The sequence below is a fragment of the Macaca mulatta genome, chromosome 13 (genome assembly GCF_049350105.2).
Source record: "Macaca mulatta isolate MMU2019108-1 chromosome 13, T2T-MMU8v2.0, whole genome shotgun sequence".
Lineage (NCBI taxonomy): Eukaryota > Metazoa > Chordata > Mammalia > Primates > Cercopithecidae > Macaca > Macaca mulatta.
In genome coordinates this window covers 19,103,370-19,117,388 of record NC_133418.1, presented here as the reverse complement: position 1 = coordinate 19,117,388, position 14,019 = coordinate 19,103,370, and the positions used below count along the sequence as shown (strand labels likewise).

Sequence of the window (14,019 nt, the reverse complement as noted above, 5' to 3'; positions counted from 1 at the left end):
ATACAAAAAATTAGCTAGGTGTGGTGGCGGACGCCTGTAATCCCAGCTACTTGGGAGGCTGAAGCAGGAGAACCGCTTGGGAGGTGGAGGTTGCAGTGAGCCGAGATCAAGCCACTGCACTTCAGCTTGGGTAATAAGACTGACTCACTCATTCTCTCTTTACATAGATAGATTAGATAGATAGGCAGATAGATAGATAGATACATACATAGATAGATAGATAAGAAGGAAACCATATACCCTGAGGATACAAGTTGGTAAATCCAGATGGTAGGAAATTCTTCAAGATAACCAGCAATTTCTTCAACAACAAAATCACAAGAGAAAAGAAAAAGATGGAAGGTGTACTTATACGTTGAAAGAGACTAAAAGACTTATCAACCTATCAAATTTGTGAACCTTATTCAGATCTCAATTTAGAAAAACCACAAAATAAAATCGATGTTTGAGATAAACAGAAATTTAAACACGTACTGTGTAGTTGATGATATCAAGCAATTACTACTCTTCTTTTTTAGGTGTGATGATGCTGAGGTTATGTTTAAAGTTTTTCGAAGAGTCCTTATCTTTTAAGGATACATATTAAAATCTCTATAATATGACATAGTGGAGAGAAAAGTGAAAAAAGATTGGCCTTCAGTCAAAGATTTACCATCAGTCAGTAATTACTGAAGCTGGCCAGGTGTGGTGGTTCACACCTGTAATCCTAGCACTTTGGGAGGCTAAGGTGGGTGGATCACCTGAGGCCAAGAGTTTGAGACCAGCCTGGCCAACACGGTAAAACCTCATGTCTACTAAAAATACAAAAATTAGCCAGGCGTGGTGGTAGGCACCTGTAATCCCAGCTACTTGGGAGGCTGAGGCAGGAGAATTGCTTGAACCCAAGAGGCGGAGGTTGCAATGAGCCAAGAGTGCTACTGAACTCCAGCCTGGGCAACAGAGCAAAAACTTCACCTCAAAAATTAATAAATAAAATAATAATAATAATAATAATAATAATAGGGTTTTTTTGTTTTTTGTTTTTTGTTTTTTTGAAGCGGAGTCTCGCTCTGTCGCCCAGGCTGGAGTGCAGTGGCCGGATCTCAGCTCACTGCAAGCTCCGCCTCCCGGGTTTACGCCATTCTCCTGCCTCAGCCTCCCGAGTAGCTGGGACTACAGGCGCGCGCCACCTCGCCCGGCTAGTTTTTTGTAATTTTTTAGTAGAGACGGGGTTTCACTGTGTTAGCCAGGATGGTCTGGATCTCCTGACCTCGTGATCCGCCCGTCTCGGCCTCCCAAAGTGCTGGGATTACAGGCTTGAACCACCGCGCCCGGCCCAATAATAATAATTGTTGAAGCTGAGCGGAAGCACATGGAGACACATTATTCTCTCTGCTTTTGTATATGTTTGAAATCCTCCACAATAAAAAATTAAAAAGCACAGACTTCATGACACTTCTCCCTCAAGAAGTGCGGGATGAGGCTGAGCAACCAGCATTTTTAGCACGAACCCCATGCCATGAGAAGTCTGCAGCCCATGTTTTGAGAGCACTGCTCTCCCTGATTCTTGAATTTTCCCTACAACATTCCAAATCAGCCAGGCGTCTGGTTGAACCCTACAATGACCGATACATCTCTACCTGCTGAGAATCCAATAACATTTGACTGGTCCTAATGTCTTCAGTAAGTAACAACTAATCTATAATAACTAGTGACAAATTACCACTTCCTCCTTTAAATTTCTTATTTCTTTTTTCTTTTTTGAGAGAGAGAGGGAAAGAAAGAAGAGAGAAGATAGAGGGAAAGAAAGGAGAGAGAAAAGAGAGGGAGAGAAAGAGAAAGGGTCTTGCTGTGTTGCCCAGGCTGGAGTGCAGTGGCAAGACTCAACCTCCCAGGCTCAAGGGATCCTCCCACCTCAGCCTGCTGAGTATCTGGGACTGTTCCCAGACCAAACTGAGGGTCGGGCTGCTATTTCTCGTGGCCCAATAGAGAGATGCAGATGAACTTGGGAGGAAAAGAGTTTTTATTTCTGCAACCAGTTACAGGGAGAAGGCCTGGAAATTATCACCAGACCCACTCAAAATTACAAAGTTTTCCAGAGCTTATATACCTTCTAAGCCATATGTCTACGTGTAAGTGTGCATTCATCTAAAGACATAAGTGATTCACTTCTTTTAATCTATAACTAAGGTCTGAGTGTTGGAGACCTTCTTCTGGATCCTCAGTAAATTTACTTCATGTAAATGGGTCCAGGTGCTAAGGTGATTACCCTTATCTTGTCTCCTACTAAATCACAGAGGTTTGGGTAGCTTCTTCAGACCCACAATAAAATTTGTTTAATCCTAAAAGGGTCCTGGGCGCCAAGGGTCTTGGCCGGGCGCGGTGGCTCAAGCCTGTAATCCCAGCACTTTGGGAGGCCGAGACGGGCGGATCACGAGGTCAGGAGATCGAGACCATCCTGGCTAACACGGTGAAACCCCGTCTCTACTAAAAATACAAGAAAATTAGCCGGGCGAGGTGGCGGGCGCCTGCAGTCCCAGCTACTCGGGAGGCTGAGGCAGGAGAATGGCGTGAACCCGGGAGGCGGAGCTTGCAGTGAGCCGAGATCGTGCCACTGCACTCCAGCCTGGGCGACAGAGCGAGACTCCGTCTCAAAAAGGAAAAAAAAAAAAAAAAAGAATTCTTTTGTTGGCCGGGTGTGGTGGCTCATGCCTGTAATCCCAGCACTTTGGGAGGCCGAGGAGGGCGGATCACGAGGTCAGAAGATTTGAGACCACGGTGAAACCCCATCTCTACTAAAAATACAAAAAATTAGCCGGGCGCGGTGGCGGGCGCCTGTAGTCCCAGCTACTCTGGAGGCTGAGGCAGGAGAATGGCGTGAACCCGGGAGGCGGAGCTTGCAGTGAGCCGAGATCTCGCCACTGCACTCCAGCCTGGGCGACAGAGCAAGACTCCGTCTCAAGAAAATAAATAAATAAAATAAAAAATAAATAATTATTTTGTTATTTTGTCATGCTTTAAGGCCCAGGAAAGGCCTAGGCAAAACTCTTGGTGGGTTTCATTTGCAGTCCAGCCTTTGATAAGGGCACTGGCTTTTTTAGCTTTTACTATTTAACTTAACCACTCACTCAGTATTGAAACAGTTGTTATGGAGGCCCGCATTAGCGAGACCTGGCCGCCACAGGACTACGGGCGCGTGCCACTACGCCTAGCTAATTTTAAAATTTTTTGTAGAGATGGGGTACCACTATGTTGCCCAGGCTCATCTTGAACTCCTGGGCTCAAGTGATCCTCTTGCTTCAGCCTCCCAAAGTGCTGAGATTACAGGTGTGAGCCACCATGCCCAGTCAAATTTCTAAAAGACTTTTCTAAACAGTCTCTTATGGGAGTTGTACACACAAAGCTACAATATTAGACAATGTGTCCTTCACTCTATTACAGCTGTATACTCCATGGCCTATAGCACAGTACAGTGTATATAATGGACACAAACTGTACTGAAAGATGTCTTCCGAAATTTGTAAATATCACTTTCACATATACAAGCACAGCCAAGAGTTCAACTAAAAATAATGAAGTCTGTGTGTTGCACACAAATATAGACACACTAAATCTGGGTAAAGAACTGAATCTTACCCAATGCATTCTCCGGGAGGTCAAGGACAGAAAGCCTAACAGGTGTTGAAGCAGCCAGGGAAGCCATCTTCAAGATAGAGGAGTTTGCTGGGACTTGAGTGTAAGACTTGGGAACTCCTACCCCCTTCAAAAAGGAAAGGCTACTCCTGGCAGAATAACAAAAATCAAGTTCAGAAAGAGGGACTGTGGTATGGTTGGCAATAAGATGATGGAAGCTTAAGGGTAGTAGGGAATAAAACTGGATAGGTTGTCTGGACATGCCAAGAAAAAGCCTTGAGACTTGGAAAAACAATTAGCAAGCTGTGACCTCTTCTTGACCAGTGATGTGAAGTGAGGAGACACAGGGCTCTACAGGGCACTTCGGTTTGAACCCCAGCTGTCACTAATTGTAAGAGCTGGTGAGTTTTTAATCTCTTGAGCTTGGCTTCCTTATCTGTAAAATAGATACAAAGATCCTATTTCATGGTGTGGCTATGATGGTAAGATTATATAAAATAGTATCTTTAAGGTATTTGTGTGGAAGTAGGTAATTAAGAAAAGGTGGTTATGACTAAGAGAGTTTCCAAAAGAGTGGCCTAGGAGGAAACTAGACTAAACAAGGATGCCTAAATATCATTTGAATTTCTCTTCAATGTTTCATGATGTTGGATCTCTGCCAGCAGTCTGTAATATACTGTAGACTCACTAAACCAAAGAAAATGATTCTGTCTTACTCAGTTTTGTGAATTTATTCAAACAATGTCAAAGACACTAAGCAGAGGTAGCTCTGAACTTTCTGATTCACTAACAAATAAAAGGAGAAATAAAGCCTAATGTCCAGTTTGTTTTTCTTTGGATATTTAACAAATTTGATTAAGACATTCCTTTACTTCCAGAGATTACATTTTGGAGAAAAGATTAGACATATATACAAAAAAACTATAAAACAAAATAGAAATTGGTAATTACCAAAAAAGAATTCAAAATGCTTTGGGAGAACAGAAAAAGCTCTGAATCCCTAATTCCCTACTGCACAGCAGGGGCTAAATTAATGCTCCAGGAATTCGTTGTTTTATAAGGGAAGTGGCAATTTTGCTCCCCCTGCCAAGAAAACACAAAAGATTATGATTTTCCAGGCCAAGAGAAGGGCATGAACAGCACTGAGGCAGGAAATCATCATTTTCAGAAAAGGCAGTGGGCTAGAGAGACACAGGCTAAGGAAATAGTGTGTGACAAGGCTATTAAGATGGGCTGGGCCAGATCACAAACAGCCTTAAATTCCAGGAGCTGGAGTTTGGACCTACTTGACAGGCAATAAGCAGCTTCTCAATATTTTGAAAACATGTGACCAAAGTAGTGCTTTAGAAAAATCTGAAACCAACACGGATGACAGATCAGTCAGGTGTACCTGCACTGTACCTTCCACAGAAAAACAAATCCTGTTGAATCTACTGCACTGAGAAGGAGAAACAGCCAGCTGTGGCAAAAGCTGCAACTGCCTACCCAATGTCCATTCTCCCTCCCTTCCTTGCTGTATTAACAAGGCAGATTTTACATGGGACAGCAATGTGCCTAGCTTTAAAAGCAAACAAAAACAAAACAACAACTACATTTACCAATGAGAAATAAACATATGTTTAAGTAGTTGGTAACATTTGTCACTCAGCTGATGCATCGGTAAGGAAGCCCATCAATAGGAAGGGATCTCTCTGGAGAGGAAAAAGTTGCAAGCACCAGCACATGTGGCTAGGATATCAGGTCTTCAACAACACTTCTGAAGTGTTCTTCAAAAGGAATCACTTGAAAGAGCCTGACATCCAGGACACCTGTAATAGAACAATTCTGGGCCAATATCCATAATTCATTCAGACATTTCCAAATACACCATGTTAATGGGCTCAGCTATAGGCCTTAGTCCTCAAGGTATTTACTACATACTGTAGACAAAAAGATAAAATATATACATACAACAAACTGTAACAATGCAATGTGAATAAAGTAACAGAGCAAACCAGTGTAATACAGCAGAGGAGACCCCACAATACAACTATAGCTTGGGCTGTATTCCTAACCCTGCTGTTAACTCACTTTTCAGCCTTGAATAAACTATTTTACCTCTCTAGCCAAATCCTGTCCTATAAAATAAAGGAGCAGTTTAAATAAAGGGCTAACACAGGAGACCCACTAAAGTGCTTAGCGCATTAGTTCAGTAGGTTCCAACTTTTTCACATATAAAGCCATTTTTAAAATGTTAAATAAATTATCTTAGATCTTCACATCACTATGATTGTCTTTTTAGCACATGTTAACAGATAAAGCATGCACTATATAAATACCACCACAAATTCCACAAACCCCTTAAAAGAATCTGTACTTTATCAACATTTAAATGAAAATTAGAAACATTCACAAACATTATTTCTTCCACTTCAAACACTTCATATGTGCATGGATTTTTATTTCCAGCCAGTTGGAGTAAGTTTACAGTCCACAGGTCACTGGCTCTGCATTCTCTCAAGTCTTTCCCAGCCTTAATACTGTCATCTTATGTTCATTTGAAAGATTTTCAGAACCAGGGTGAAAAGGAAATCAGTAAGAAAGGAGTGAAAAAAGAAAACAAAGGATTCAAGAGAAAATTCGAAGGTAAGAACTCAGCCAGAAAGTGGCTATAGGGAGGGGAAGGACAGGAAGAAACAAAAGCAACCATGTTAAGTGCCATCAGCAGCAGTATAAGTCCGGGGGAAAAGAACCAGGATGATGGGAAACGATGACTCACTGAGCAACTACTATGTTCCTGGCATGGCGTTCAATGGTTTAAAAATGAAAACATATACATGATTTTAAAAATCAAAACAGTTTGCAGCACTATTCACAATAGCAAAGACTTGGAATCAACCCAAATGTCCATCAGTGGCAGACTGGATTAAGAAAATGTGGCACATATACACCATGGGATACTATGCAGCCATAAAAAAGGATGAGTTTGTGTCCTTTGTAGGGACATGGATGCAGCTGGAAACCATCATTCTCAGCAAACTATCGCAAGAACAGAAAACCAAACACCGCATGTTCTCACTCGTAAGTGGGAACTGAACAACGAGATCACTTGGACTCGGGAAGGGGAACATCACACACCGGGGCCTATTATGGGGAGGGGGGAGAGAGCAGGGATTGCATTGGGAGTTATATCTGATGTAAATGACGAGTTGATGGGTGCTGACGAGTTGATGGGTGCAGCACACCAACATGGCACAAATATACATATGTAACAAACCTGCACGTTATGCACATGTACCCTAGAACTTAAACTATAATAATAATAAAAAAAGAAAAAAAATCAAAACAGTACAAAAAGCTATACAACAAAAAATTTCCCTCTCATCCTGGATTCTCAGGTGCCTAGACTCCCTCTCCAGAAGCAACAATCACTAAAAATTTCTCCTGTATCCTTTCAGAAATATTTGCATTTGCCTTCATATTTAATTATCACAACAACCTCTGAGATAGGTGGGATTACTTTATAAATTAAGAATCTGGGCCGGGCGCGGTGGCTCAAGCCTGTAATCCCAGCACTTTGGGAGGCCGAGACGGGCGGATCACGAGGTCAGGAGATCGAGACCATCCTGGGTAACACAGTGAAACCCCGTCTCTACTAAAAATACAAAAACTTAGCCGGGCGAGGTGGCAGGCGCCTGTAGTCCCAGCTATTCGGGAGGCTGAGGCAGGAGAATGGCGTGAACCCGGGAGGCGGAGCTTGCAGTGAGCTGAGATCTGGCCACTGCACTCCAGCCTGGGTGACAGAGCGAGACTCCGTCTCAAAAAAAAAAAAAAAAAAAAAAAAAAAAAAAAAAAAAAAAGAATCTGAGGCTTAAAGATGCTGACAGGGCCAAGATCAAAGAGCCTTGAAGGGACAGAACTAGGACTAGAACATGGACCCAACCACCCATGTACATACTAACTCTACACTCAGAAAGCTACGAAAACTCTGGTAGCTGGATGCAGTGGCTCACGCCTATAATCCCAGAACTTTGGGAGGCTGAGGAGGGCGGATCGCTTGAGTCCAGGAATTGAAGACTACGCTGGGCAACATGGGGAAACCCTGTCTCTACAAAAAATACAAAATATTAGCCGGGCATAGTGGCGTGCACCTGTTGTCCCAGCTACTCTGGAGGCTAAGGTGAAAGGATCACCTGACCCCAGGAGGTTGAGGCCGCAGTGAGCCATGACTGTACCACTTTACTCCAGCCACGGTGACAGAGTGAGACCCTGTCTCAAAAACAAAACAAAACAAAACAAAACAAAAAACACTGTGGCAGAGATGTTCAAAGTGTTTGCGATAATTAAAAAACAGAACCCAAATAACCACTAGTCAAAGACTGGTTGTATAAATCATATCACATGTACACTGTGAAATACTATGCAGCCATTAAAACTAAGGTTAAAAAAATAAGGCAAACCCAGATATACCACTCTAAGACAGCTTGTTGAAGTAAAAAGGCAATTGCAAGAAATGGGCAGTTGGTATTTATTGGACATAGAGTCTCAGTTTGGGAAGATGAAAAAGTTCTCGGAAGGAAGGGTAATGATGGTTGCACAGCAATGTGAATGTACATAATGCCACAAAACTGTACACTTAAAAACAGTTAAAATAGCAAATTTTGTTTTGCATATTTTACCGTAACTTTTTTTTTTTTTTTTTGAGACGGAGTCTCGCTCTGCCGCCCAGGCTGGAGTGCAGTGGCCGGATCTCAGCTCACTGCAAGCTCCGCCTCCCGGGTTCACGCCATTCTCCTGCCTCAGCCTCCCGAGTAGCTGGGACTACAGGCGCCGCCACCTCGCCCGGCTAGTTTTTTGTATTTTTAAAGTAGAGATGGGGTTTCACCGTGTCAGCCAGGATGGTCTCGATCTCCTGACCTCGTGACCCGCCCGTCTCCGCCTCCCAAAGTGCTGGGATTACAGGCTTGAGCCACCGCGCCCGGCCTACCGTAACTTTTTTATTTTATTTTATTTTTATTTTATTTTATTTTTTTTTTTTTTTGAGACGGAGTCTCACTTTGTCGCCCAGGCTGGAGTGCAGTGGCCGGATCTCAGCTCACTGCAAGCTCCCCTCCCGGGTTTACGCCATTCTCCTGCCTCAGCCTCCCGAGTAGCTGGGACTACAGGCGCCCACCACCTCACCCGGCTAGTTTTTTGTATTTTTAGTAGAGATGGGGTTTCACCATATTAGCCAGGATGGTCTCGATCTCCTGACCTCGTGATCCGCCCGTCTCGGCCTCCCAAAGTGCTGGGATTACAGGCTTGAGCCACCGCGCCCGGCCCGTAACTTTTTTAATACTAAAAAAAGCAACTGCAGAACAGTATGGCTATGATTCCACTTTTGTAGAAAGTATGTGTAAACATTTTTTGTAAATGAATGTTGTCTATTATCTTGCTTTACCTTGCCTGCTACTTAGACATCCTGAAAGCCCTGGATTCCTGGTGTGCTGATGCTGAGTCCCATGCCTCCCACCGCCAAGCACATACTGCCAGCAGTTGAACTACTACCTTCACCTTTCTTCCAACCTCTCACGGAATGCACTCTTCAGCCCTTGCTTTATCTGCAGCTGCCCCGCCCCACTGTTAAATGTCACTGCAGACTCATCGAGCTCCAAAACATGCTCCAACGTGAAAAAAGATGCAGGAAAATGACTCCCTTACTCACCCCTGCAGTAAGCTCCAGGGTGGAAATGTCTGATATGATCAAATAAAAGAGAGGAGATTATATCAGAAAGAGGGAAAAGGAAACCTCTGTTGCTGAAGAATGCACGGTATATGGCAACAGGTAGTGCAGCTCCTGCTTCTCAAGTGTCTTAAAATTGAAGTTTTTGGAAGATAATGTGGCAACAGTCCAGCATATAACGTAGACGACATCCCTGTGGGTGGAAAACCACAGCTTAAAGTACAGTTACGAGAACTATAAAACTGACAGAATGGTTTGAGATGTTTTTCCTTCCATGTAAGTGCAAACCTAGGTAAGAATATGACCTATACTGAGGTGTATTTATTTAAATGATTATCCAAAGAGCAAACACAACATTGTTAAAAACAGAGGCTTTCAGAGTAAAGCTCTGCTCTCCTGTTACTGATCTGTTGTAGCTACGGAAGTTTCTCTGACCCAGTGGAGGGGCTCCAAGGTCCCCCTCTCTAGGAGGAAAGGAAAGCCTACTTGCTGTACCCACATTTAGCAAAGGAAAGAACTGCCCAGGAGACAGGTCAAGGGGCTATAGCAAAGGGAAAAGGGTGGGAATGATCAAATAAAATCAAGACAGCACAATCCTGATGGACGGTTTTCTCTAAGCCTGCGAGAAACGGAACCACCAGAACTGAAATGATCTTTTCTACCACCAAACTTTCCTTAGCTTTCTTAAACATCAAGAGTTTGATTTTCTCACCATACAAACAGGGACAGCGCACTGAAAAGGTGTGAAGACACACAGGCCCATGGCATTTTCCCTCTTCACAGTGGCACTGGCCATTTTCTTACCAGGGAAAATCCTGAAAGGCAGAGAGTTGCTTCTTCCATAGTGGTCGAAGTCTTAGTCATTATGTCCTACTAAATCTCCCCAAAACTACAAGGCACACACTACCACAAGCATTCAAGAACAATTTTAAGAGAAACCTTGTATTTGTTCCTTTTTAAATATCCCCAATACCTGCATATCCCTCATCATTTAGGATTATGTCTTTAACAGTGGTTCTTAAAGTATGGCCTTGAACCCCTGAGGGTCTCCAAGACCTTTTTAAGGGGTCTGAGAGATCGAAGCTATTTTCATCAAACTAAGATATTCCTAAGAAGTCACTGTAGCATTGTGCACTGTGTTGACACACAGATAGTGCAAAAACAACAGTCGGTACAACTGCTGGCCGCTCAGCACTGAAGAGGGCCACGGTAGCGTCCCTAATCTTTACCTCTAGGTACTCACAGGAAAATAATGTCAATTTCACCTTTTTAAGTGAAATGGTACAGTCACGCTGGAAAAAAACTGTCAGTTTCTTAAAAAGCTAAACATGCAATTTCTGTACAACCTGGCAATTGCACACTCTTGGACATTTATCTCAGAAAAGGAAAACTTACGTTCACATAAAACCTAGACAGTCCGGGCACAGTGGCTCTAAAATTCCAGCACTTTGGGAGGCTGAGGTGGGTGGATTGCTGGAACCCAGGAGTTTGGGACTCCTGGACTAGCCTGGACAACATGGCGAAACGCTGTCTCTACCAAAAAAACACAAAAATCATCCAGGCATGGTGGCGTGTGCCTGTAGTCCCAGCTAGGTGGGGGACTGAGGTGGGAGGACTGCTTCAGCCTGGGAGGTCGAGAGTGCAGTCAGTCATGACCATGTTACTGTACTCCACTCCAGCCTGGGTGACAGAGCAAGACACTGTCTCAAAAACAACAACAAATACTTGTCTATTTGTTCACAGTAGTTTTCTTAACAGTCCAAAACTAACAGCTTGAATGTCCTTCAACACGTGAACAGTTAAACTCCTGTACATCCATACCACGAAGCACTACTCAGCAACAAAAAGGAACAAACCATGACATACACAACAAATAGTGTATGATTCCACTTACATGAGATATGAGGTACCAGCAGTAGTTAAAGTCATAGAAAGTAGGATGATGGCTGCCAGGGGCTGGCGGGAGAAGGGGAATGGAGAGTTGTTTAATAGGTACAGAGTTTCAGTTTTGGTAAGACAAAGATTTCTGGACATGTATGATGGTTATGAATGCACAATAATTTGAATGAACTTATTACCCTCCCCCCAAAAAGTAAATTATTAATGGTAAATTCAGGATGGGAAGGGGACAGGAGGGGGAGGGACACTGCACTAGAGAGGTTTGAAGGTCTTTTTTTTTTTTTTTTTTTTTTTTGAGACAGAGTCTTGCTCTGTGCCCAGGCTGGGGTGCAGTGGCCGGATCTCAGCTCACTGCAAGCTCCGCCTCCCGGGTTTAGACCATTCTCCTGCCTCAGCCTCCCGAGTAGCTGGGACTACAGGCGCCCGCCACCTCGCCCGGCTAGTTTTTTGTATTTTTTAGTAGAGACGGGGTTTCACCGTGTTAGCCAGGATGGTCTCGATCTCCTGACCTCGTGATCCGCCTGTCTCGGCCTCCCAAAGTGCTGGGATTACAGGCTTGAGCCACCGCGCCCGGCCAGGTTTGAAGGTCTTAAAAGGAAACTATTATCTCCTTTATTACACTACATATCCATTATTCTTAATATCTCACAAATACTTTAAATTTTATATCAACTTACTAGTCAATACTTGAAGGAAAAAAGTCCATGATGAAGGAGTACAAATTATTGTTATCAAATCTTGAGCTTTGACTCTTTTTTGTTACTTGTGACCAACTGGCAGGTGTGCACTTCTGTAATAGAACGATGAGCTGAATTACTTGCTTGTTTCATGAAATACCATTTTTACTGGAAAGAACAACTGACAAACTAGGGTTATTTAAACCTGCATTGCCAGACATTCCCTTGAAACTGAACAAAGTGAGTCTGTCACTTTAAGGAAAACAATTGACAATATTTGGTTTCCAATGATAAAAAGCAAGCTTTCAACTGAAAATTAGAATTTTGGAAAACTTGTAAGCACCACACCTTGTATCTGACAGCTTTTAACATAAAGACTTTGCTAATGAAATCAATAGTGATAGTAACGAATGTTATTCGGCGCTATTAATGAAATGTGTCAGCTTGGGATCTGCCAAACTCAGTGAGCCAGTATTTTCCAAATGACAAACACATGGCGTTACAATGGGTAACAGGTCCATTCAAACTGCAAGACAGACCAAGGAATTTTAATGTAACTGTGTGCAAAGGCCATTGACAGAAGCTTCAGCTGCATTCAAACTGCAAGACAGACCAAGGAATTTCTAACGAAACTGTGTGAAAAGTCCGCTGACAGCAGCTTCAGATAACTGCAAGACAGACCAAGAAATTTTAATATAACTGTGTGAAAAGTCCACTGATAGTAGCTTCAGATTCCACGCCCAAACCAGCCTTTGAGAAACTTCCACTTACGTAGTTTTGGGGTAGTAATAAAGAATACCCATAATTATCTGAAAAAGCTATTAAGACAGTACTCCCTTTTTCAACTATACATCTGTGTAAGATCAGATTTTCTTCATATGAAAACATACCGCAACAGACTGAACGCAAAGCAGATGGAAAAACGCAGTTGTCTCTAAGTCAGACAACTCAAGAGATTCGCAAACTGTAAAGGACGCCACTAGTCCCACGAACTCTTTGTTTTAGCAAAACCCTATGTTGCATAAAAATGCGGTATGTACGTTAACATACCACGGATTTATTCAATTAGTTAATTGTAACTTCACTGTCTCGGTTTTGCTTTCTAGTATAGTCTATGGAGACAGCCATCCTTCCAGGTCCTCTAGTCCCAAGAGGGGTCCCGAGACCAAGACGTCTGCGACCTGCTGATCCCTAGTGCTAGAAGATAAATGATTAGCTAGGCAAATACTGATTTGTCTTAAGGAACTCTGGGGGCAGCGAGGCGGCGTCAGCGCCCGTGCCACCGCGGACACCCGGGAGTGAACAGCAGGGGTCTCCTCCGCGGGCCCGCACGCAGCCACGCCGCCGCCCGAGCGCTGGGGGTCCGGTCTCCGGGCTCCGGGCTCCGCGCCGCCCGGGTGAGGCCGCAGGGAGGCCGCGGGGAAAGCCCGGCCGCCCGCCCGCGCCAGGCCCGGCCCGAAGGCCAGCCGGGAGCGGCGGGGCGGACGTGGCGGGCGCCGCGCGGCGCGGCCCGTACCTGTGGGTCATCCCGGCCGCCACGCCCAGCATCTCTCCGCTTTCCACCGCCGCAGTCTCTCAGCCCCTCGCCTCACGGCACCACTCCAGCCGCGTCCTAGTCCCTCGTCGCCGCGGCCGGGTACTGGCGGGCCCGGAGCAGGAAGGGGAGGAGGGCCGGGGTGGGCCGCGCGGGGGCGAGCGAGGCGGGGGCAGGAGAGGCGGGCCGCGCGAGAAGGCGGGGAGGGGCGGGGACTGGCGGGGCGGGCGCGGAAGGGCGGGGACTGGAGAGGTAGGCGCGGGGGGCGGGGAGGGGCGTGGTAAGGCGGGGCGCGGGTCAGACCCCGCCCCAACCCGTGGCTCGGGCCCGCCCCCATCTCAGCACCCCAGGCGAGCTAGTCTGGGAGGCTGGCGCAAAGGCAGCTGGTGGCGGGGTTGGGGGCTACTTTGGGATCCCACGACGTGCGGCGGCTACTCTGAGGCCGACTTCCCTACAACAAGGATGGCGGTGACGGGCGCAGAGAGCGGGCCCGGCTCTCCTTGCGTCGAGGCTCCTTTGATTCCACTCGCGTAGCTGCGCGGCCCTGGCAGTGGCCTAGGTCCCGGGGGTGGGCGCTCCACAGGGTTCCGCCCCGT

General features: G+C 45.2%; 1 protein-coding gene across 11 annotated transcripts in view; it reads right to left on the bottom strand.

Annotated features, from left to right (window-relative positions):
• The window catches only part of LIMS1 (LIM zinc finger domain containing 1), a 151,900-nt gene extending 138,370 nt beyond the window's left edge, over positions 1 to 13,530 (bottom strand). For 3 of the 11 annotated variants that reach the window (XM_077958981.1, XM_028832281.2, XM_077958976.1), the window contains exons 1-3: positions 13,406 to 13,530; positions 11,890 to 12,002; positions 11,208 to 11,269 (exon numbers count right to left, since the gene is read on the bottom strand). Coding sequence is in view for 8 of the 11 variants with exons in the window: in XM_028832281.2 (XP_028688114.1) it covers positions 11,208 to 11,242 (35 nt within the window). In the remaining 3 variants the exon portion in view is untranslated. Of the gene's footprint in view, positions 1 to 11,207; positions 11,434 to 11,889; positions 12,003 to 13,405 lie in introns of those variants that run through there. The other 8 variants (XM_077958975.1, XM_077958973.1, XM_077958977.1 and 5 more) reach the window with 4 other exon arrangements.
• Between the last annotated feature and the right edge of the window lie 489 nt (positions 13,531 to 14,019).